A 24,243-nucleotide genomic window follows, 5' to 3' on the forward strand; every position below is an offset into this window, starting at 1 on the left:
TTTGTTTCTTGGCAAAAGATAGCTCAAACCTGGAAGACATGGTTAAAATGAAGAAAAAAAGAGATTGCATGATTATTTCAGTGCTATTATCTTTGTTTAAAAATGATGCTGAGACTTTGTTCAGTGACTCATTATCCATTCAAATTCCTCTTCCTTAAGTTTAATCACTTCCTATGCTTATTTTTCTTGTTGTTTTAATTAATTAATAGGTTTTGCTTATTAATTCTAGGCATTTTTTGTTATGAATGATGCAAGTATCTCTCCCTGGACTATTATTTCTTTATTTACATTTACGCTGTCCTTTATTAACCAAATTATTTACTTTTAATGCAGTCAAATTCATCAATTTTTCTCATAGATTGTATATTTTACAGCTTTGATGTATCTGGAGCATTTAGTTGAACTTTTCCTCATATAATGAGCCTACTTTTTATAAAACATTTATTTTAAACCTGAAGCATGGTGATTTATAATGCCATCACCATTTTTTACCAAGTTCACATAGAGACACAGGTCTCTTTCTAGACTGACAAGCCTGTACTGTATATCTACTTTTTTTCTTTTAATTTAAATGCATTTTACTTTTAGATAACCTGTATGACATTTTTTTCCTTAAAAACAATGCCTCCACTCCAAATAAAAAGTCAAAATTGGAATAAATGAAGAGCTCAAAATGTCATCAGCTCTGTCTTAAGTCCTGGTGTTGTACGGGTGACAAGCAGAAGCCAGTTATGATGACAGGTGATAGGGATAAAGGAATTGCCAAATTTGTTAACATTTATCCATTTCTAAACCATCCTTAAAGGAACTCACATATGGTGTCACATCATCCTTGTGGTAGTCTAGGAGAGCAATCATGACATCTGAATTCATGTTTTCAGCAATAAAGAATTGGTAGTTTACTTTTAGCTTCCACTTGATCCCTGAATCCCTTTACTAGGTATCTACCCAGAAGAAAAATAATCATTTTAGCATAAGGATGTTTGCACTAGAATGTTTATTGCAACTTAATTCACAACAGTCAAGATGTGTGATCCACTCAAGTGCAGATCAACCCATGAATGGATTAACAAACTGTGATAAATGTATACCATGGAATACTATTCAGTCATTAAAAAAGATGGAGACTTTACATCTTTCCTACTCACCTGGATGGAATAGAGCATTCTCCTTAGTAAAGTATTACAAGAATGAGAAAGCAAGTATCCAATCTAGCTAATACTAATATGAAGCCAGGAGATGAACTACACACCTACATGAGAGAAAAACGAGAGTGGAGGAAGAGGGGTGCAGCAAGATAGAAAGGGGGGGGTCATAGGTTGTGACACACCTGATGGGGATGGGTTGCAATTATAAGAGAGACTTTACCTAACAAATGCAATCAGCGTAACCTGGTTCTTTGTAGCCTCAATGAATCCCCAACAATTAAAAAAAAATCAGGTGAAGGAGAGGAGGAAGGATGAAGAGGAGTAGCGAGGGGGTTGGCAAGTTCTCACCTCAGTTACAATGTAAGGGTACATGGCACCCTTGCTGGGTGAAGGACTCAACTACAGCTTGAACTTTACCTAACAAAAGCAAACAATGTAATCTAATCATTTGTTCATTCATATTAATCAGAAATTAAAAAAAGAACTGGTAGTTTTTGAAATTAGCAAGGATGTTGATTCGTTCTGCAGCCCCTGTCTTAAAGGGTTTTACTCTAAGGTTTGCCTTTGATAGACTTCATGTAATCTTTGGTGGGCTCCTTTGGCTACACTGGTTTCCTGCAAGTGATCATTCATGACAATATCAACACTAGATTACTGGACTCTCAGGACCTTCCCGGTCCGGGCTTTTAGAGGAAGCAAATCCACCAATGAGCCAGTCGTCAAAGTTTACTCTCTGTCCCACTGACTGTTTTCCACTCCATCTCCAGCACTGGCCCTCTTCGACCTCCGGGAATCTTGTTTAAATCTCAGAGGACCGTTTTATCGTGGCTAACGTCCCGAAGCAGGAGCCTAGAGCTTGGAGAGACCTGGCAGGGCTGAAGCAGTGCAGGGGGAAGAAAAGCCCTTCGTATTCTTACATAAAGATCAAAGTATTTTACTAATTGTTGCTTTGCGGTATCTTCATATCTAGAGGGTCAGTCATCTTTTCTCCTTTTTACCATAGATCAAAATTTAAAATTTTTATAGTTAATTTAGGTCTTTTATTTTCCTACAAATATTTTAAAATCAGTATGGCATTTAACCCATAATTTTATGGGGAAGGAACCTCTCTTCCTTCCACTTATTATTGGAAACACATTAAATATAATGTATCTCAAACTTAGAAATTGGCATATTTACAAGGTAAAAGCTTCCCACTCATGAACACAATAAATTTCTACATTTACTTGAATTTTCTTTCTTGTGCTTTACTAGAATTTTGTAACTTTCTTTTTAACACTCATACTAGTGCTAGCAACACATAGAAATTATAAACAAGATGATGGTTTCAAAATGTTATGTATTAATACATACTAATTAATAAAATAATTTATGCATTAAAAATTAAATCCTATATCCTCACCAGGACCTGTTGTTTTTTGTCTTTCTGATAACTGCTATCCTAACTGGGGTAAGATGACATCGTGATTTTGATTGACACTTTCCTGATAATAAATGTTGCTAAGAACTTTTTATATGCTTATTGGCCATTCATATGTCTCCTTTTGAGCAATGTTTACTCAGATCCTTTGCCTACTTTTCAATGGATTACTTGTTTGAATTGAATTTCCTGTATATTCTGAATATCCAGCCTTTTCAGATGATAAAAATATATTCTCCCATTCAGCAGGTTGTCTCTTTACTCTGTTAATTGTTTACTTTGCTGTGTAAAAGTTCTTTAGTGTAACATAGTCTCCTTAGTCTATTGTTATTTTCATTGCCTGTGCTTTTGAGGTCTTAACCATAAAATCTTTGCCTAAGCAATGTCATGGAGTGTTTCTCCTATGTTTTCTTCCAGTAGTTTTATAGTTTGGATCTTATGTTTAAGTACTTAATCCATTTTGAGTTGATTTTTTTATATAGTGAAAGACAAGGGTTTAGTTTCATTCTTCTGCATATGTATATCTCATTTTCTTAGCACCGTTTATTGAAGAAGGTGTCCTTTTTCCAAAGTATGTTCTTAGTGCTTTTGTAAAAACCAAGTTGGCTGTAAATATGTGGATTTATTTTGGAATTCCCTATTCTATTTCACTGGTCTATGTGTCTATTTTTATACCAATATTAGCCTGTTTTGGTTCTAACAAGTTTGTTTTGTATTTTGAATTCAGGTGATATGTTGCCTCCAGCTTTGTTCTTTTTATTCAGAATTGCTTTGGCAATTTGGGATCTTTCTTGCTTCCACACAAAATTTAGGATTTTTTTCTATTTCTGTGGAAAATGTCATTGGTATTTTGGAAACACATTGCACTGATCTGTAGATTGCTTTGGGTAGTATGGTCACTGTAATAATCTTAATTCTTCCAATCCATGAGCACAAGCTGTCTTTCCAGTTGCTTTTACACTCTTTAATTTCTTTCATTAGTTAAAGGTCTTTCACCTCCCTCATTAAATTTATTTCTAGAACCTCATTAGATTTATATTTTGATTTTATATTGAAAAATTTTGCTAAACTTTTTTATTGATGTGACTAGTTTGACATTAATCCTCTTGAATTTTAAATGAAAATGATTGTCCCATCAGCAAATAATTACAATATATTCTTATCCATATGAATTATATTCTTTTTTATGGCAGTGGCTAGAACTTTAAATACTGTGCTAATAAGTATCATTTATACAGAGTATATGTATCTAGGTACTTTAAAAGATACCTTAGATTTAGTCATTAAATATGACATCTATGGTGGAATTTTTGTATATAGGTTTTATTAGGTTATAAAATTCCTATCTATTCCTATCTTTTTAAGAATTTTCGGCTCGGCGCCTGTGGCTCAAGTGGCTAAGGCGCCAGCCATGTACACCCAAGGTGGCGGGTTCGAATCCAGCCCCGGCCCACCAAAGAACAATGACGGCTGCAACCAAAAAATAGCCAGGCGTTGTGGCGGGCGCCTGTGGTCCCAGCTACTTGGGAGGCTGAGGCAGGAGACTCGCTTGAGCCCAGGAGTTGGAGGTTGCTGTGAGCTGACATGCCCTGGCACTCTACCCAGAGGGACAGCTTGAGGCTCCTGTCTCAAAAAAAAAAAAAAAAAAAGAATTTTCATCATTTTTTCTATGGATACTGAGAATAAATGTGTTCACCTATAGTCCACAAATGTAATAGTGAATTAATAGATTTTTCCAACTGTGAATCACCCCTGTATTCCTGAGAAAATTGTTGAAATATGTTTTTTAAAAATGCTAAATTTTCTTGGATAATATTTTAAAATGTTTTTATTCTATAAAATTAACATATACATTTTTGTAATATATTTATGAGAATTATTTTAATCTAAATTACAGAAATCTCATGAGTTGGGAAATTTTTCTTTCATTTTCTGATAAAACTTACCTAATATGGGGATTATGTACCTCTTGAAACTTTGGTAAAATCTACCTGCAAAAGTTTATTTCTGTGGGAATAGTGAGAGGGCAGAGAGATTAACTTTTTAACAGCAATTCAATGTCATTAATTAATATTATTCTATCTAAATTTTCCATTTATTTGGGAGCCAATACACTTTTGTTTTCAGGTATATGTCTACTACATCCATGAATACTTTTTAATAATATTCTTTTTTGTGTGTGTGACAGAGTCTCACTTTGTGGCCCTCAGAGAGTATTGTGGTATCATAACTCACAGCAACCTCAAAATCCTGGGTTCAAGAGATTCTCTTGCTTCAGCCTCCCAAGTAGCTGGGACTACAGGCAACCACCACAATGCTTGGCTATTTTTAGACATGGGGTCTTGCTCTGGCTCAGGCTGGTCTCAAACCTGTGAGCTCAGGCAATCCACTCGCCTCAGCCTCCCAGAGTGCTAGGGTTACAGGCAGGAGCCACCATGCCAGGCCTAATAATATTCTTTTATTATTTTTAATTTAACTTATACCTTTTCATTCACACTTTTTCTTGTTGAGAATTCAAGAAATTTATCCATATTCTTAGAAGTTTTAAAGAACCAATTTAAGGTTTTGGTAATAATCGTTTTGTTGCTTTTTCTATGTTGTTGATCTCCTTATGTATCATTATAATTTCATTTATTTTTGAGAATTTAGGTTTACTTTGTACTTTTATCTATCATCCATATTTCTGTAAATATATAAAAAATTGCACAGCCCCCAAAGCCATTAATTTTCTCTCCTTAAGTTCATAAATCTTCAGTAAACTTAAAACATTACCAACCTCTTCTCTGCTGGAATCAGAGAAAAATTGCATTTTTTTCCTTTCTAGAAGCAGGAACCCCACCAGCCAATCTCCAACCTAGTGACAAATGGCTGAGGAATGTGGAAATGATGTAAGCATTTTGATCCTCTGCACAAACACAGATACCACATGACTTGAAGTCCGAGAAAACTTTCAGCAACCACTCAAGAGAGGACAGAGGCACCAACACTCCTGAGATATCCCTAAGGCCAAACAGTGAATACCATTTGTTGACATAACTCTTTAAATAAAGCCAGCCCCCAGCCAAAGAAAACATTGTGTATAAAACCCCAAATTCCTGTCACCAGTATATTTTGCTTTAGTTCAGGACTTATCCACTCTGAATATTATGTCCAAGATCATCTTGGCAGTATTTCAAAAATTCTGAACAATGACTACATTGCTGTTTCTGAATGATGTCATCTCATCCATGACTTTTCTTCACTAAGGAGGCCTGTCTAGACAGATTCTCCTACCCGCTCATTCCCACTTTGTGGGGAAACTATGTGCAGAAAAGAATGAGAATGAGAGAGCACTCCAAGTTCTGCAAGCTCAGTGCCAGGGACAAGTGGGATGGAGTTCTGTATTAGCAAACATGTCAATCATGGCTCTACAATAGAATAATACTTTAAAGTCATATTTATGTAGCACTTTAGAATTTACAAAATGTTTTTATGAATAAGATCTCATCTAAAATCTCAAAACAATCTGCTAAGTACATGTAGGTTGTATCATTGTTATTATACTTACGTCATTTGAACTAATGCTCATACAAGGTAAATTACTTTCTAAAGTATACATAGCCAAAAAGAAAAAAAGAAAATATAGGATAAGAATCCAGAATTTTAGAACTCGATATTTTGTTTCTAACCCTTTCTTTCTCCAAGAGATTTGGTGATATGGGAGAAGTAGGACCCCTGCTATCCATATAATTAGCCCTCAATCCTCCCCATCACTTTGGCATAAGAACTATGTAGCGATAATGTAATTCTTTATCATAAATAGGGGAAGTCACTCTGCTATATTGGAGAACCATTCTCCATGTAAATATTCTACAATTATGTATATATGCAAACTGGTAGATAAGAACACAAGTATGACTTGCTCAGCCAACAATTGGAGACTATAGATCTCACAGTCTTCCTTTCTCTTCTCATATTTCTAAACTCCTCACACTGGAGCACACAAGGGATAACCTTTCAGATCTTAACTTCATGAATTCCCACAGAATTCCTAGAGAACATTTCCCAGAGAACTCCTGATCTCTCCCAGTTTTATTTAATACCCCCTGTGGTTGATGAGTTAAATTTGTACCTCTAACTTGGTTCTCTCCTGTGAACTGCAAATAATATGCCTACCTGCCCATTAGACAGATCTTCTTGGATATTTAGTACACATCTCAAGCTTAGTATGTCCCACCCTGAATTTCCTTATCTTGTCTCTTCCTAAAACTTGTTCCACCTGAGGTTTTCTTCATCTCAGGTAATGATACTTCTATCCTTCTTTACTTAGGGGGAATAAGTTTTTCTGACTCCCTTCTTTCCTAATTACCCCATAACGAATCCATCAAGAAATCCTACTGGTTCTATATTTAAAGTACCTCTAGAAGGCACAGCAAGATGGCAGACCAGAAGGACCTTTCAGTTGAGCTTTCCTAGTACAATTGGGGAAAAAGAAAGAACCCAGCCATACCTGGTGCAGGAGTCATAGCTCAAGGAGCATAACGAAGGGGTGATGAACTAGATACAGCATGTGATCCAGAGGGGTGGAAATCTGACTCATTAGGCAAATGATTGCAACCTGCCAGAATCAGCTGGCCCCCCCAACAGAGGTCCAGGATGGGAGGCAGCCTTTCTGGAGTTTTCAGTTTAAGGGGGAAGGTGTGCATTGAGTGGAAAGCTCAGAGGAATGGGAAGACTCAAACAGTATACAGCAACCAGATTTGAATACCAGTTGGAGTGGATTTGCCATTGGTTTGGTAGCTGGTGAGACAATCATACTAGAAAGGTCTTGGCAGCTAAGGGGCTGCCATTGTAGGAAGGTCGTAAGAAGGTCTTAGTAGGAGCTTAAAGCACAGCCATCTTAATACCACCTGCTGATTATGAGAACTCTGCTCTTGGGACAGGCTGAAGGACTCCCGCACTCCATGGGAATTGGTGTCAGGAGGCACTGGAAGACATGCCCTGAAGGATTCTGGAGAGCTTTAAGATCCCAACCCAGTGGAAATGCTGAGGAAACAATAAGGTGATCACTGAGGGCAACTAAGTTAGGAACCGTAGAGGTTGCCAGCTGTGTTCTCCATCTCCTAAAAAAGCCACAATGTATACATATATATAAATGTGTTTAGTATTTTTTTATTGTTATCATTTTTAATCCTTTAATATTTTCCCTTTTTTCATTTCTTTCCTATGTTGCTGAGGTTGCTGCAGTTTTTGTCTATTTTAGCTTTCTTTGTTCTGTTTTGCTGTGTTTTCTTTTTGCTAATTTGTTTGGTTGGTTCTATTGTTAATGTCCATTTTTACTTTCATCAAGAGCAAGGACTCCTCTATATTTGGTTGTGGTATTTTAGCCTCATTTATTCCCTCCTCTCTCTATTTCACTCCTCTTCATTCTCTCTCTCTTTTTTTTTTTTTTTTTTTTTTGAGACAGAGCCTCAAGCTATCCCCCTGGGTAGAGTGCTTTGGCATCACAGCACACAGCAACCTCCAAGTCCTGGGCTCAAGCGAGTCTCCTGCCTCAGCCTCCCAAGCAGCTGGGACTATAGGCGCCTGTCACAATGCCCAGCTATTTTTTTGGTTGCAGCCGTCATTGTTGTTTGGCGGGCCCCAACTGGATTCGAACCCGCCACCTTAGGTATATGTGGCTGGTGCCTTAGCCACTTGAGCCACAGGCACCAAGCCCATTCTCTCTTTTAATAGAGATTCTTCTACTATCCTCATGTTTCCCACATAAATTGCTTGTGCAACAGCTAAAATATCACCTCTTTTTGGTCTTCTTTTTTCCCTTTTTCCTTTTCCCTCTCTCTCCTTTATTTGATACAACTGTATTTTTAATTTTCTTTATTTATTCTTATTTTATTCTTATTCTTATTTTATTTTTTCCTTTTCATTTTCATTTTTTCTTTTTTTGCTGAGTTCTAGGATGTCATGACTGTGGTCTGGCAGGTAGGTCACAGCAGTAGTCTGGCTCAAGGAGGCCAATAGAACACAGTCTAGGGAGTGCTTCCTCCTTTGTTGCTGGGAAGATAGTATTGGCAAGTCCACACTGTAGAATTTTTCTATTTATTTTTCATTTTTGTTTACTTTTTCCTTCTTGCTTTTTGTTTTTGCTGTTTTCTTTCTCTTCCTATTGTTGGCAGAGAAAGAGTTTGGCTTTGCTAAAGCTGGTAAGGAGCTCCTGATTTTGAGGAACCCACCCAGCCCAGTTTCTCAAAATCCTTGAATTACAGGTGTGGCCATAATACCATGCCAATCAATACCACTTCTTCTATCACTCTCATTCATCCTGTCCGCATTCTCTCTTATTCTTTAATTATTTTCTTTCATCCAACTTCCTTTTTTTTCTTTTTTGCTTTTCTTCTTTCTTTCTTTTCCTCTTCTTTTTCCCTGCCTGCACTTTACCTTTCTCTTCTTTTTAACCTAAGCTCTAACACAAGCTAATTTGAAGCAAAAGAGGAAACAAGAAGGAAAAAGGAGGACAAGGAAGTGAATAAGAATACCAAGGAGGGAAACAACAGAAAAATTCAGGCAACATGAAAAACAAAAACAGACCAACTCCCCAAAGTGACCATGAGGCAGCTACTGTAGAAGACTCCTCCTATAAAGAATTAATGGATTTAACAAAAGGAAATTTAAAATACAGATGATAAAGACAATAAAATAAGTGGATGAGAAAAAGGAAAGACAGATCAAAAGTCAGAAGAGAGATATGTAGAATATAGAAAGGATATAGCAGAGGATAAGGAAATGAAAGAGACGATCAGAGAATGTAAAGATGCAGTGGAAAGTATCAAAAAGAGGTTAGACCACGAGAAAAAAGAACGTCAGTACAAGTTTTTAAGTTAAACCAGGTGGTCAAAGAGGCAGGAAAAAAAGAGAGAGAAAGCAGGACAGTTCCTTATAGAACTAAGAGACTTCATGAAGTATTCAAACATGGGTAATAGGAATCCTTGAAGGGGAAGAAGATTATCCCAACCAAATGGAAGCCCTACTGAAGACTATCATAAATGAAAACTTCTCAAGTTTTACTAAACATCCCAACACATTCCTTTCAGATGAATATCAAACCTCAGGTTATCTCAACTCAAACAGAGCTTCTCCAAGGCACATTGAATCTGTCCTAAGTCAAGATGAAAGAAAAAATTATTCTGCAACCAGCAAGAAGTGCCAACTGACCTACAGAAGCAGAGCCATTAGGATGACAGCAGACTTTATAACCAAAACTTTCTATGACAGAAGAGAATGGTCATCCACTCTCAACATTCTTAAACAAAACAATTTTCAGCCCAGAATTCTGAGTCCTGCTAAACTAAGCTCAAACTTTATGTAGAAATCAAATCTTTTGTGGATATATAAACGCTGAGGAAATTTGCCACAAGACCAACTCTACAGGAAATATTTAGAACTGACCATCACAATGGACCAACAGCAAAATAAACACCCAAAAGCTAAAGGTCAATACTGAGCTTCCACAATGACACAAAGGACAAAACTACATAACAGACTTCCACAAAATAAGATAAATAGAATTCCACCACACTCATCAATTCTCTCAATAAGTGCCAGTAGATTGAATTCACCACTGACAATGCACAGGCTGTTGACTGTATTAAAAAGTGCAAGGCATCCGTATGCTGTCTCTGAGAGACACACCTAGCCTTGAGGATAAATCAAGACTCAGGATTAAGGGGTAGAAAACAGTATTTCAAGCAAATGGAAATCAGAAGAAAGGAAGGTTGCAATCTTATTTTAAGATATAAGCAGATATAACGCAACTAAAGTTAAGAAAGACAAAGATAGACTAGTCTTTGTTCCTACTAGTCAAAGAAACAATACAACAAGAACATTTCAATTTTAAATATTTATGCACCTAACTCAAATGCTCCAAGATTTATGAAACAGACCTTAATAGGTCTGAGCAATATAATATCCCATAACACCACAATATCTAGGGACTAACACTCCTTTGATAGAACTGGACAGATCCTCTAAACAGAAACTGAAGAGAAATACAAAGGATGTAAATGTGACTGTAGAACAAATGGGATTAATAGACACATACAGAACACAACATCCCAAAGCTAAAGAATATACATTTTCCTCATCAGCCCATGGTACATACTCCAAAATAGACCACATCCTAGGATGAAAATCAAACCTCAGCAAAAAGACATTTCAATTTTATATATTTATGCACCCAACTTAAATGCTCCCAGATTTATGAAACAGACCTTGATATATCTGAACAATATTATATCCCATAACACCCTAATAATCAGGGACTTTAATACCCCACTGGCAGAACTGAACAGATCCTCTAAACAGAAACTAAACAAAGATACAAAGGACTTAAATGTGAGCTTAGAACAAATGGGATTAATAGACATATGTGAAACACACCATCCCAAAGTTAAGGAATATACATTTTTCTCTTCGGCCTATGGTACGTACTCCAAAATTGACCACATTCTAGGATACAAATCAAACCTCAGCAAAATTAAAAGAATAGAAATTATACCTTGTGTCTTCTTAGACCACCAGGCAATAAAGGTAGAACTCAACTCCAACAAAAACATTCATCCCTACACAAAGACTTGGAAATTAAACAATCTTATGCTGAATTATGGTTAGGTTCAGGAAGAGATCAAAGACAAAATCATTAAAGTTCTCAAACATAACAACAATGAAGACACGAGTTACCAAAACCTGTGGGATACAGCAAAAGTAGTCTTTGTGGAAAATTTATCTCATTAGATGCTTACATTCAAAAAACAGAGAGAGTGCCATCAACAAACTCATAAACCATCTTAATGAATTGGAAAAAGAAAAACCTAATCCCAAACCCAGCAGAAGAAAAGAGATAACCAAAATTAAATCAGAAATAAATAAAATTGAAAACAAATGAATCATTAAGAAAATTAACAAAACAATAAGTTGATTTTTTGAAAACATAAACAAAAATGATAAACCTTTTCCAGATTAACTAGAAAAAGAAAACTCAAGTCTCTAATAACCTCAATCAGAAGCAATAAAGATGAAATAAGAACAGATGCCACAGAGATATAAGAGATAATCTCTGAGTATTATAAGAAACTCTGTGCCTAGAAATTTGACAATGTGGAGAAAACGGATCTATATGTGGAAGCACACCTTCTCCCTAGACTTAACCAAGAAGAAATAGATCTCTTGAACGGGCCAATTTCAAGAACTGAGATCAATGAAACAATAAAAAAAAAACTCTCGACAAAATAATGCCTTAGTCCAGATGGCTTCACTCCAGAATTCTATCATGTCTTCAAAGAAGAGCTTATACCTACGCTGCAGAAATTTTTCCAAAAACTTGAGAAAGAAAGAATCTTCCCCAACATCTATGAAGCAAACATCACTATGATACCAAAACTAGAAAAAGACCCAACTAAAAAGGAAAACTTCAGACCAATTTCACTAAGGAATATAGATGCAAACATTCTCAACAAAATCCTAGCCAATGGATTATAGCTACATATTAAAAAAATCATTCATCACCATCAAGTAGGTTTCATCCCAGGGATGCAAGCGTGGTTTAACATACACATACTAAAAGGAGCAAAAAAAAAAAAAAAAGACTATATGATCCACTCAATAGATGCATTCAATAAAAAGCATTCAATAAAATTCAGCAGCCTTTTCTAATTAAAATCCTTAAGAATATAGGCATAGGTGGCACATTTCTTAAACTGATCAAAGCCATCTATGACAAACCCACAGCTAATATACTCAATGGAGTAAAACTGAAAGCTTTTCCACTTAGAACTGGAACCAGACAAGGTTGTCCTCTATCACCACTACTGTTCAGCACAGTAGTGGAAGTTCTAGCCAATATAATCAAACAAGAGAAGGAAATAAAGGGCATACAAATGGGATAAGACAAGGTCAAACTCTTGCTCTTTGCCAACCATATGATCTCCTACTTAAAGAAACCCAAGTATTCAACCACAAGAGACCTGGAATCAGTTGCTTTTGTATATACCAATAACAGTCAAAATGAGACGCTAATCAAGAACACAATTCCCTTCACAGTAGCTTCAAAGAAAATGAAATACCTGGGAATATACCTAGCAAAAGAAGTAAAGGACCTTTATGAAGAAAATTACGAAACCCTAAGAAAAAAATAGCAAATTTCTTAATTTCATTATTAACAAATGAAAGAACATAACATGCTCATGGCTGGGAAGAATCAACATTGTGAAAATGTTTATACTTCCTAAAGCAATCTATAGACTCAATGCAATCCCCATTAAAATACCATCATCATACTTTCAAGGTTTGGAAAAAATAATTCTTTATTTTCTATGGAACCAAAAGAAACCCCATATAGCCAAAGTAATTCTTCATAATAAAAGCAAGCCAGAGGTATCATCCTTCCAGACTTTTGCTATACTACAAGGCCCTAGTGATCAATACAGCATGGAATTGGCATAAAAATGGAGACTTTGATATTTGGAACTGAATAGAAAACCATGAGATGAAACTAACATTTTATAGCCACCTGATCTTTGGTAAACCAAACAAGAACATACACTGGGGAAACGAATCCCTATTCAATAAACGGTGTTGGGAGAACTGGATAACCACATGTAAAAGACTAAAACTGGACCTGGACCTTTTACCACTTACAAAAATTGATTCAAGATGGATGAAAAATTTAAATTTAAGACATGAAATAATAAAAATCCTCGAAGAAAGTGTAGGGAAAATACTTGAATTGGCCTGGGGAAAGATTTTATGAAGAAGACTTCCATGGCAATTGCAACAACAACAACAAAAATAAACAAATGGGGACTTAATTTAATTGAAAAGCTTCTGTACAAATAAGGAAACAACAACCAAAGCCAACAGACAAACGTCAGAAGGAGAAAAGATATTTACATATTATGAATCAGATAAACACTTGATAACTATGATCTACACAGAACTCAAATTAATCAACCAAAAAAGACCAAACAACACCATTTATCACTGGGCAAGAGACATGAATAGAGCCTTCTCTAAAGAAGACATACAAATGGCTAACATATGAAAAAATGCTCATCATCCCTAATCATCAGAAATGCAAATCAAAACTACCCTGAGATATCACCGAACCCTAGTAAGAATGGCCTACTTCACAAAGTCTCAAAGCTGCAGATGCTAACATGGATATGGAGAGAAGAGAACACTTTACACTGCTGGTGGGACTGCAAACTAACACAACCTTTCCAGAAGGAAGTATGGAGAATCCTCAAAGAACTCAAATTAGACCTCCCATTTGATCTTGCCATCCCATTATTAGGCATCTACCCAGAAGAAAAAAATTTCTTTTATCATAAGGACATATGCACTAGACTATTTATTGCAACTCAATTTACAATAGCCAAAATGTGGAAACAACCTAAATGCTCACCAATCCAGGAATGGGTTAACAGTATGGTATATGTATACCATGGAATACTATTCAGCCACTAAAAAAGATGGAGAAGCAAGAATTCAATGTACTCAATTCTAATATTACCGCAATAGATGAGCTGATACAAGGGATGGGGTAGGGGAATGAGCAAGTGGGGAGAAGGGAGTGAAAAAGGGATTGGTGGGGTCACTGTGTATGGCTCACCTCTTGGGCGTGGGACACAGTTATAAGAGGGACTTTATCTAATAAATACAATCAGTGTAACTTAATTCTTTGTACCCTCAATGAATTCCAAACAATAAAAATAAAATATAATAAAATAAAAAAGATACATCTAGACCTTAACCATATCTTACCACTTCCACTGAAAGCCTAGTCCAAGTCACTCTTTCCCTCACATGGATTAATGGGAGGATGACCTACCTCTCTGCCTAAACCTGGTTCCCTATTCCCCACATAGCAGCCAGAGAGAGTCTTTTGTATCATCCCATTGCTGCAACCTCCGGAGGCTTCCCAAGGCACAGAGAATAAAAGCCAAGTTCTCACAATCACTTGCAAGGCACCTCCTGCAGGCTGGCCACTGCTCTTCTGACCTCACCTGCCACAATTCCATCTTCACTCACTTCACCTAGCCATGATGGGTCCTTCCTGGTCCACAAACATACCAGACTGGCTCTCTATTTCAGGCTTCAACTGGCTAATATTTCTACCTAGAATGTTCTTCTCATAAATAGCCACATAATTCAATATTTTTTCTCCCTCAAGTGTTGCACCAATTATCACTTTCCCACTAAAGCCTTAATTGTCCTATTTAAAATTGAATGTCATTCCCTCACATCCTCTCTCCTTTGTTTTTCCCATTGGAAATATTATTGTCAAATATGCTATATAATTGACTTAATTTGATTGTGGTCTATCTCTCCTCTCTAAAAGATAAGCTCCATGAGGATAGATATTTTTTGTCAGTTTTGCTCAATGACCTACACTCCAGTATCTGGATCTAAGCCTAACAGGTATTAGGAGCTCGATAAATATGTTACATCAGTGAATTAATGAATGAATATATTGATTAAAGCAGATGACCCCTAGAGTCCTATGACTCTGGTGCACATATACACATGCATGATAACAACCAAACAAAGGTGAGTCTTTGGCTCCTAAACTTCAGATGACTTGCCCTAATTGTCTAGTTCATACTCTGTAGTCAGGAGTATCCTTTGGTGTAAGATTCCTAGAACAGTTTCCTGGTGAGAGTTAGGGAATTCATTCATTTATTTCCCTGCTCTGGCCATTGGACAAATTAAGACATCTTATATTGGTCAGCACCTGCCCCTTCATGACAGGGTCTGGGACTGCCACCTGGTCTGGCATGCAGAGACAGAGATTGCTATGATGGAAGAAGTAAGGAACACCCTAGGGAAAGTGTGGCACCAATGGGACAGACAGCATGTCAGCGGGTGGGCAGCCTGGTTTAGGAATAGCTATTTCCCTTTGGAATGGCCGCAGAGAAGCTGCCTGTGTGCCAAGCTCCTCCCAAGCCTCCAACGTTGAAGCGGGATTGTTTGGTGAGTAATTAATCACAGGATGCTACTGTTCTTTCCTTCCCTTTGGAAGGGACTAGTATACTCCTTTCCTCCCTGTCTGCCCACCCCTCCAGGGAAATAATGCAAGCTAAGTTTATAGCCCCAACCAGACACCTAATCAGGAGCTGCAGTGAAAATCCCTGCTGTGGGCTCACCCGTCTCACAACCTCTCCATTCAAGTTCTGCTCTGCTCCTCACCAGTACATCTCCAGTGCTCTGCTCTCTGTTTTTCCTGGGATCTCTCTCACCTTCAGCCACCATGATCTAAATCTCCTCTCCACCCACCTCCAAATCACTCCTCTCTCAGCACCCAGGTAAGAAGCCTGGCACTGGGGGGACTAGTGGGCAGAAAAGAAGGAAGCATCAAGACTAGAACATGGAAATAAGGAAATTGAAACACACCCCAACTCGCTTTGCCCACAAGAGGTAGCTCCTTGTGAGACCAGCATTCATTCCCACACCTGCACCCTCCATTCTTCAGATCTAGTGACCCATGTCAGTAAATCACAGAGTTCATGGTGTTCCATATGCCCTAGCCTGTGGCACCTTTGGTCATGAGTACATTGAGGTGGGGTGAGGCAGCTACAGACACCAGGACTTGGATGTTCTGCTTTTCTTTGTATCAAATGATTTTGTCCACATACATCACTTTTCTTCAGCTTTCCCATCCAAACACAGGAGAGTTTTGTCTTCTCAGGTGAACAGAGGTTTACACAGTGAGAAGCAGCCAATGATATGCTGTTTCTATAGAATATGATGGAAGAATAGAGTGAGAAAAATATTATTTTTCCAACTTGTAAAGGCAGAATAGAGGATTCTCTAGAAGGTCATATCTGTGGTCATTATTCAGCTTCACAGAGACAAAAAAAAAAAAACAACTATTAACAATACCTAGTTTCAAAGGACCAGCTCCATTTATTCCTCCTGTCTTGGCCCAAAAATAAAAATTCCCCAGGACCCAGACCTCATAACCACAGGGTCTCCAATTGAAGGGGATTTGGGCTTCATTATATCCCAGGCTCAAGCTAGCTGAATCCTGTGAATTCTGTTTCTATTTAATCTCTTTCTCATCACCCGCAGGGTTCTAGCCTGGGAACACAACACAGAGGTAGGCAATAATCCGATTGCAAAGGCCTCCTGACCAAAATCATTCTCATAATGAGGGGGACGGGGGTGCCGAGGAGCTGGTGGCTCTAGGGAAGGGTCTAGAAGTCATCAGCCACACTGTGTCCTGGAAGATAGCTTGCCCAGGAAATCAACATTTTTTCACCAGTGTTTTTTATTGTTATTATTATTTTGATGAATTATAAAAACACACTGGCAATCCTGAGATAGCCTTGGTTTCCTCATCCAACCAGCTGTTTTGAAATTAAAAGTAATTTCAAACCTACTAAAATCAACTTCATGGAAAATGATTGTTGGTTTTAATAAATTTTGGAAACAAACTAGCTTCTTTATAGAGAAAGATGCTAATATTTTTCAAGTAGATAAAGATAACTGATCTTTAGTCCTGGAAAACTTTTCAAAATGTAAGTTTCAATGATCATGCATTTATGTGTGACAGAGTTGACCTTCACAGCACCAGAACTGGGACAGTCTCTTTGCCAGACAATTTTGATGTTGAACATTAAAGTACTCATTTTTGAAGCTTTTCCTCCTTCCTTTGGCAGAAGCCTGAGTCACAGACATTAGTTAAACCGGTGCTGCTTCATTCAAGGAGGAAATTTAAAAAAAAAAAAAAAAGGCATCAAAGGCAGAAGCCAGCTCAAATACCAGCAGGATTCCTAGATTTTCCTGGTTCAAAGCTCCTCTCCAGATGAAAATAAAAGAAAGCAGGAGGCCTGAAATGATACTTTCCTCAAAGCCTTAATCCCATAATCGACTTCTGGAGAATGGAGAGTTAATCATTACAACTATTCAGGGAGATCTAAAGACAAGCTCACATGCTGTCTGGGTGGTAATTCTGAATTGCCAGGAAACCAAAGGGGGAAAACATTAGTCAAAATGCAAAGCCCACGACAGCATATTGGCCCATACCTAGTGGACTAAAGTATTGCCCAAGTAACCACTATTTTAAGAAGGGCTCCAGGGCAGACACCTTGTATCCAGGTCATCTCATTGTATAATACGCAAGATTGCTGCATACTTCAAAAAGTACCTTATAGGGGGAAAAAACAAGCATGCTTGTGTAAGGAAGTCTATTACGTTTTCTTAAATGGTTTTGGGAGAGAACGACAACAAAAAACTAGTAGTGGATTTCTTTTATTTAGATCTTCAAAAGACTTTGCCAAAATCTCATACAAAGTTTAGTCATTATAGATCCAGTAGGTGGCTTTATCATGTAAAAGCAACTGGCTCACAGGACAGAAATACCATGCAAGCAAATAGCACATATCCCATTGATCGGGGCTGAGACCATAAATGGTTATGAAGGAGGACACATTGGAATTAATAAATCCATAGATGATATTCACCTTGAGTAAAGAAATTACCAAATCACTGAGAAAAAAGAAAACATTAGAAACTGTTGTAAGTTCATATGTCAGAAAAAAATAATGAGTTTTAATTCAAGGTAAGTCATTTTGGAAAATTTTAAATTTAAAATATATGATGCAAATATACATAAATTAATTACTTTCAAGTTATCTGGTATAAGCCAAGGAAAAGGTCTATAGGACACAGGAAAAGGAAGGAAAAGGAATTACAGTTGTCCGCTGCTATGCAGATAGACCCCAAAGGCTACCATGACATTGGAGACATAACAGGATGTGATTAGTAACCACCTGTTGTTAATGTCTTTGTGCCTGGCACTGTGTTGTGGGCATTCTTTCTAGGACACCTAATTCTCATGGCAACCCTGTGATTTAGGCGTCATCATCTCCATTCACATGTAAAGGAACTGAGGATTAACTGAAGTTCACTGACTTCAGAGATGTCTTCTTCTATAACTTGTACAGTCTTGGAAAGACCTAATAGGAAAAAAGTGTAAAGATGGAAATATAGAGATAGGCAGATGATGAATGTGATATGATGTGCAGACAGAGTTATCTACATCTTTATCTACTTATCTCCCAAAGAGATTCCCACATCTAGTATATTCCCACTCTGCTTTTCTGACCTCAGGAAGATAGAAAAGGTAGTGAGATGTCATCCAAAACAAAACACTCAAGAGGTGAGCAGATTTCCAGGACAGAAAGATGAATACACACAGGAAATATGACCTAAGCTTATCAAAGAAAAAAAGATAAAAGTACAAATGCTTTCCATGTTTTTGTACAGCTACCATGGGTCAGGTCTGTACCTGAAAGTCACCTGTGTTATTTCATGGAAACCTCGTCAAGTCTCTCTTTATTACCCCCATTCAACAGTGAGGAGTCTGAGGCTTTAGATGAGTAAATTAACTTGACCCCCTCTCCAAATAAAGGATCCAGGAAACAACAGAGAAAAAAAAAGGTAAAATATGGAGACTCTTTTTACTTCACCAATGATTAAGTCCAAGAAAGAAAATCATCTTTTGGATGTGTAATATGTTGTTCCTAAAATGAATCACTGGATAAAAATAAGTTCCAGAATAATTTGTATAAATTCATAGACCAGATGCTCATAAGTTATTAACTGAAATTAAGAAATCCAGGCATATTCATAATCTTTTAAGTTTAATTTCTTGCAGGATAATAATAAAATCTTGCTCTGACCTCTCTTCGGGGGGTTTTGTAAACTATAATACTAGATTGGCAGGTTCATGTGTACTTTGAAAGATAATTCTTTTGGAAATTGAACCATTCAGGCAGGAGCTGTGATAACTAGGCTCTAGCCCAGTTCTGCTGACAAAAGAAAACACTGAGAACTGGGCCTCACTTGCTAGAGCAGTTGACCTTCAAGCTCCATTCCTGCTCAGCATTCTGTGGACTCCCTAAGACCCAAAAGGCCCTGACCTTCCTGTCTCTCACACCTCCTATCCCATACCACTCTTTAGAAGTACTTCTACTGACTATTGAAATGACTGACTTAAAATATCATGGTTACAGATCATTCTAATTATTCTGCACAGCAAAAAAGCAAAGCCCTGATCTGCATCTCTAGCTCTGCAAGGCTTCCAGCCACATCCAGATGTCCTGGGCCACCAGCCAGCCTTTGCTCCTTGGGTGCTCTGGGGAGCCTTATGCAATTAGGAAAGTGAATCTGCCAGGACAATAACAATAGCAGCAATGAATGTCAACGCTAAGGAGAAATTATTTTTGGATTTGCTATCTTACATTATCTGCATTACTGTTCACATCCCAATGTCCTCAAGAAAAATGTCAGCAAAGGGAAATCCGAGGACAGAAATGCCTAGAATATTGTAGGTAGGAAGAGAGGCAGAATGTGTCTTGTGGGAAGGATACTTTGGGAGAGGTATAAAAAAGGAAGTCTATATAGTGGACAAGACCTGGACTGTCGGGAGCTAGATAGCTTGGGTGCAAATCTGGCTTTACTGCTAACTGGCTGTACAGCATTTAATTCCTTTAGGCCTCAGTTTCCTCCACCACACGATGGATATAAAAAGAATCCACTTTTCTCATCAGGTTGTCAACAGGAATAAGTGAGTTAAACGTGTTAAATCCTTGCGAGCATTTGCCTGGCACTCTCTTAAGAGCTAGTTATTATTGTTGATGTTATTAATCACCCAAAGGAGAACATCACCCCTCTGTGTCCCGAGGAGGAAGGTGGCTCAGGCAGCGCTGGTGGTGTTTTCTTCTCTCTTTGCAGCTTCTCCTGCTAAAGTAGAGCCAGATTTGAATCACTGAAGCTTTGAGAGTCTCTGTTCTCTCTACTCCTCCCAGAGAAAAGGGACTTGAACGTACATTCCTAGGATTTGTGAAAATGCCTCCTAAAAACTCCAAGAGCAGAAACACCTCCATCCTTTTTCTATTTAATTTACTCATCTGGCTTGCTTCTTATGACTTTTTCTTAATTTTATTTTTTAAATTAACAAATAACAATTGCATATCTTCACAGTGTTGTTTCAATACAATAATGTATAGAGACCAGATCTGGGTCATTAGCACATCCATTATCTCAAATATCTATCATTTCTTTGCACTGGGAATGTTCCATACCCTCCTCTGCACTTGAAACTATATTATTAACTTTAGTCATCCTACACTGGTATGAAATACTAAAACTCATTCCTATGGAGCTGCAATTTTGTATTCTTTAACAAATCTCTCCCTGTCCCTCCTTTCTCCCTAACCTTCCCAACTTCTAGAGTCCTCTGTTCTGTTTTTTACTTCTTTTTGTTTTGTTTTGTTTTGTTTTAGCTTTAAGGCAGCGGTTCTCAACCTGTGCATCACAACCCCTTTTTAATAATGAAAATAAATTGCAGCATTAGGAAGGTTGAGAACCACTGCTTTAAGGAGTGTTTTTAATATACAATGGTATTTCTCCTGGTCATTGGTGCCCTCACAGCCTTGCTTGTCCTCCACATTGCTGTGCAGCACAAACTTGTAGGAGAAGAACCAAAATGTTTCCATCCTTCCTTCCCGCACGTCCTGACCTCACCACACAGGAGATGAGTAGGACGAAGTAAAGAGGCTGAGCAGAGGTTTGGGGACAGCGCTGCTGTGGGCACTTGCTGTGGCCAGCAACTCAGCGGTGTCATTGGCCCCAAACCCCGAAGACAACCAGGCCCCTCTCTGTACCTCACTATAGCTACGAAACCTGGCAAAGAAGAGGCGCTCAACACAGGTTTGTTACATTTGTTCAATAGACTGCAGAGTGGCCAAAAAATTGAAAAGTGGAGACTCTAAAACAGAAGTGAAATGATTCTACCTCCCTTAGATCTGCCCCAGACCTCACCCTACTCTTCCTCCAGGAGGCTCCAAACATCTATTTGAATGTACTCTTTTCAGATAGGACAAGAAAGAGTACAGGCAGCACTGAGATATAAAAAACTCTCAGAACTCTCCTCTCAGAGGGGAGCAGTAGATAGCAAAAGCCCAGCTCTTTGATACGTTGTCCTGTGGCCCAGTGACACAGCTTTATTGTGTTGTACTCTGTCGTATAACAACTATGGACAAATTCCACTTCCAACATTGATTATAAACAGTGATTACAAAAGGAAATAGTTGAGTTTACAATTAAAATTAATAAAAAAGGAAAGAAGGCAATAAAAAGAGATATTATTAGCCTCTACTGGAAAAAACAAACCTCCTCATCCATTTGCACAGTTCTAATCTCTGACGGCCTTGCGTTTCCCCCAGTCCAGCTGACCTACACATTGTCAGTATTTTCCAAATGTTGCTTGCAAATGAGTTGCCAGATAATGCTTACAAAGAAATTATTCTGCTGGCAAATTTGGAAAGTGCTGCTCACTCTGAAAGTGAGTTAGAACAGACAGACATCACCTTTCCTCGCACTAACAAAATATTAATAAAAATGTTAGGGATGCGTAGTTCCTGATGTGCCCAGTGAGGCCCTCTGGCCAAGCACGCCTTGCTGCCTAAGTGTCTGCCCCAGTGCCTAGCACAGACCTGGTCTCTGTTTAAAGGTAAACAATAATGGATTGGGGGGGGGGGCGGGGTCTAGAACCTCATACAGATTAGGGAAATTTCTTGACACAGCCTCAGGGATGCAAATCTGTTTCTAACTTCTGATAAAGCAGTTAAGTCTTGCAACAATCTCCTCTTCCCCCACCCAGCTTTATTTTCCTCCTTAAAATTATGAAGCTGCCTGAGATGACCTCTGAAGCCCTCACCTGCATCATGTTTTGTGATCCTATGACTACTCAGGCCACTCAGAAGTGACAGAGTGGAGCAGGCAGGAAAAAACAGATTCAGGGACCAAAGGCATTCCCTGAATAGTCATGGCCATATAGGACCCACAAATAATTAAACTAGAGTATGGGTGCATTTGGCGGTGAACAGCAATGCAGTGCAAAGAAAGGGAATAAAATCAAAACTTCTTTGGAAAGAGCATGTGTAGAAGGCAGCTATGGGGATTCTAATCCAGGAGGAGCAAAAAGGCACTATTTTTCTGAACAAGTCAGTAAGACTTCTTTCCTGTGGTGGGGACTTGGAATGGACCCCTGAACCTTTGCCACCTCTCCGTAGCCACTGTTCCTGGCCCGCTCTCTCATCTCCACTTTGCCCTTTCTCCTCTCACAAGGCCGGAGAAGCTGGGTCCGCAGGCTCTCCTTCACCTGCTTCTCTCCTCCAGGTGCCTCGGAACGGGCTGCCCATGGACAGCCCCGGCAATGCTACCGCGCCCTATGGCTTTCTTCTTCAGGGCTTCTCCGAGTTCCCACGCCTGAGGCCCGTGCTCTTCCTGGTGCTGCTGGCGGTGCACCTGGCCACTCTGAGCGGAAATCTGCTCATCCTGGTGGCGGTAGCCTCAGTGCCCAGCCGGCCGCCCATGCTGCTCTTCCTGTGCCAGCTATCAGCCATCGAGCTGTGCTATACGCTGGTGGTGGTACCCCGCTCCCTGGCCGACCTGACCGTGCCAGGCCATTCCCAGGGCAGCCCCATTTCCTTCCTGGGCTGTGCTCTTCAGATGCAGATGTTCGTGGCGCTGGGTGGGGCTGAGTGCTTCCTGCTGGCAGCCATGGCCTATGATCGCTACGTGGCCATCTGCCACCCGCTGCGCTATGCAGCCATGGTGACCCCTGGGCTGTGCGCGCGACTGGCCCTGTCTTGCTGCCTCGGGGGACTGGCGGTGTCCGTGGGACTCACAGTGGCCGTTTTCCACTTGCCTTTCTGCGGCTCCCACCTGCTGGTGCATTTCTTCTGCGACATCACGGCCCTGCTGCACCTGGCCTGCACGCGGAGCTACACAGACGAGCTGCCCCTGCTGGGCGCCTGCCTGGTGCTGCTGCTGCTGCCCTCCGTGCTCATCCTGGCCTCCTATGGCGCCATCGCCGCCACCCTGCGCCGCCTGCACTCCCCCGGGGGCCGGCGCAAGGCCGCCTCCACCTGTGCCTCGCACCTGGCAGTCACTTTCCTGCACTATGGCTGCGCCACGTTTATGTACGTGCGACCCAAAGCTAGCTACTCCCCGCGGCGTGACCGCACTTTGGCGCTGGTCTACACCAACGTCACACCGCTGCTGTACCCGCTGATCTACAGCCTACGCAACCGCGAGATCGTAGCCGCCATCCGCGGGGTGCTGGGGCACCAGCGACCAGGCCAACCCCTGAGGCGGGGTCTGTGTGAGTCCTGAGAGCAGGCAAAGGCCAGGCCAGAGTGGGCTACTCCTCCACTCCAAGTTTTCCCCATCATGACGTGTTTGCATCCGGAAAGCCACAAGGGGGACTCAAGGGCTGGATTCTGGAAAGAGAACTTGGAAGTATCCGCACAAGCAGAATCTTCTAGCAGTTTCCCCAGCCTCCACCCCTCCCCTGAGAAATGGCCTATAAAGTGTGGAATAGAGCCCTAGACCTGAATTTAGTGGTTCCATAAGTACCTGCCAAGTCTTTGCCACGTGTAGGAGCCCCGGCAAGGTGCTGGGCTGGCAGTGATGAAGAAGGCACAGCTGGTGGCCTCACCACCCTTAGGTGAGAAGTCAAGTATGAGTAGTAACCAGCAATGGGTGGAGGGCTGGTAACCTTGGCTCAAGACAGGTTGCCCATGCTAGCCTTTTCCCTGTTGGAAGACAGAGATAGCCAAGTGGAGCAAG

At 39.5% G+C, this 24,243-nt stretch overlaps 1 protein-coding gene and 1 pseudogene across 1 annotated transcript; one reads left to right on the forward strand and one right to left on the reverse strand.

Moving 5' to 3' along the window:
• Nucleotides 1–740: 740 nt before the first annotated feature.
• LOC100964886 lies at nt 741–15,852 on the reverse strand (annotated as a pseudogene).
• Nucleotides 15,853–22,735: 6,883 nt separating this feature from the next.
• LOC105887135 (olfactory receptor 10AC1-like) lies at nt 22,736–23,847 on the forward strand. The gene has a single exon (XM_012806211.2). The coding sequence runs from the start codon at nt 22,810–22,812 to the stop codon at nt 23,785–23,787; it is 978 nt and encodes a 325-aa protein (XP_012661665.1). The 5' UTR covers nt 22,736–22,809; the 3' UTR covers nt 23,788–23,847.
• The last annotated feature ends 396 nt before the right edge of the window (nt 23,848–24,243 follow it).

This window comes from Otolemur garnettii, unplaced genomic scaffold (assembly GCF_000181295.1).
Source record: "Otolemur garnettii isolate 467f Iridium unplaced genomic scaffold, OtoGar3 scaffold00049, whole genome shotgun sequence".
NCBI classification, from domain to species: Eukaryota; Metazoa; Chordata; class Mammalia; order Primates; family Galagidae; genus Otolemur; species Otolemur garnettii.

What these genes read in the sequence shown, in the direction of transcription:
- LOC105887135 (XM_012806211.2), top strand. Translation starts at nt 22,810, where the DNA reads ATGGACAGCCCCGGCAATGCTACCGCGCCCTATGGCTTTCTTCTTCAG.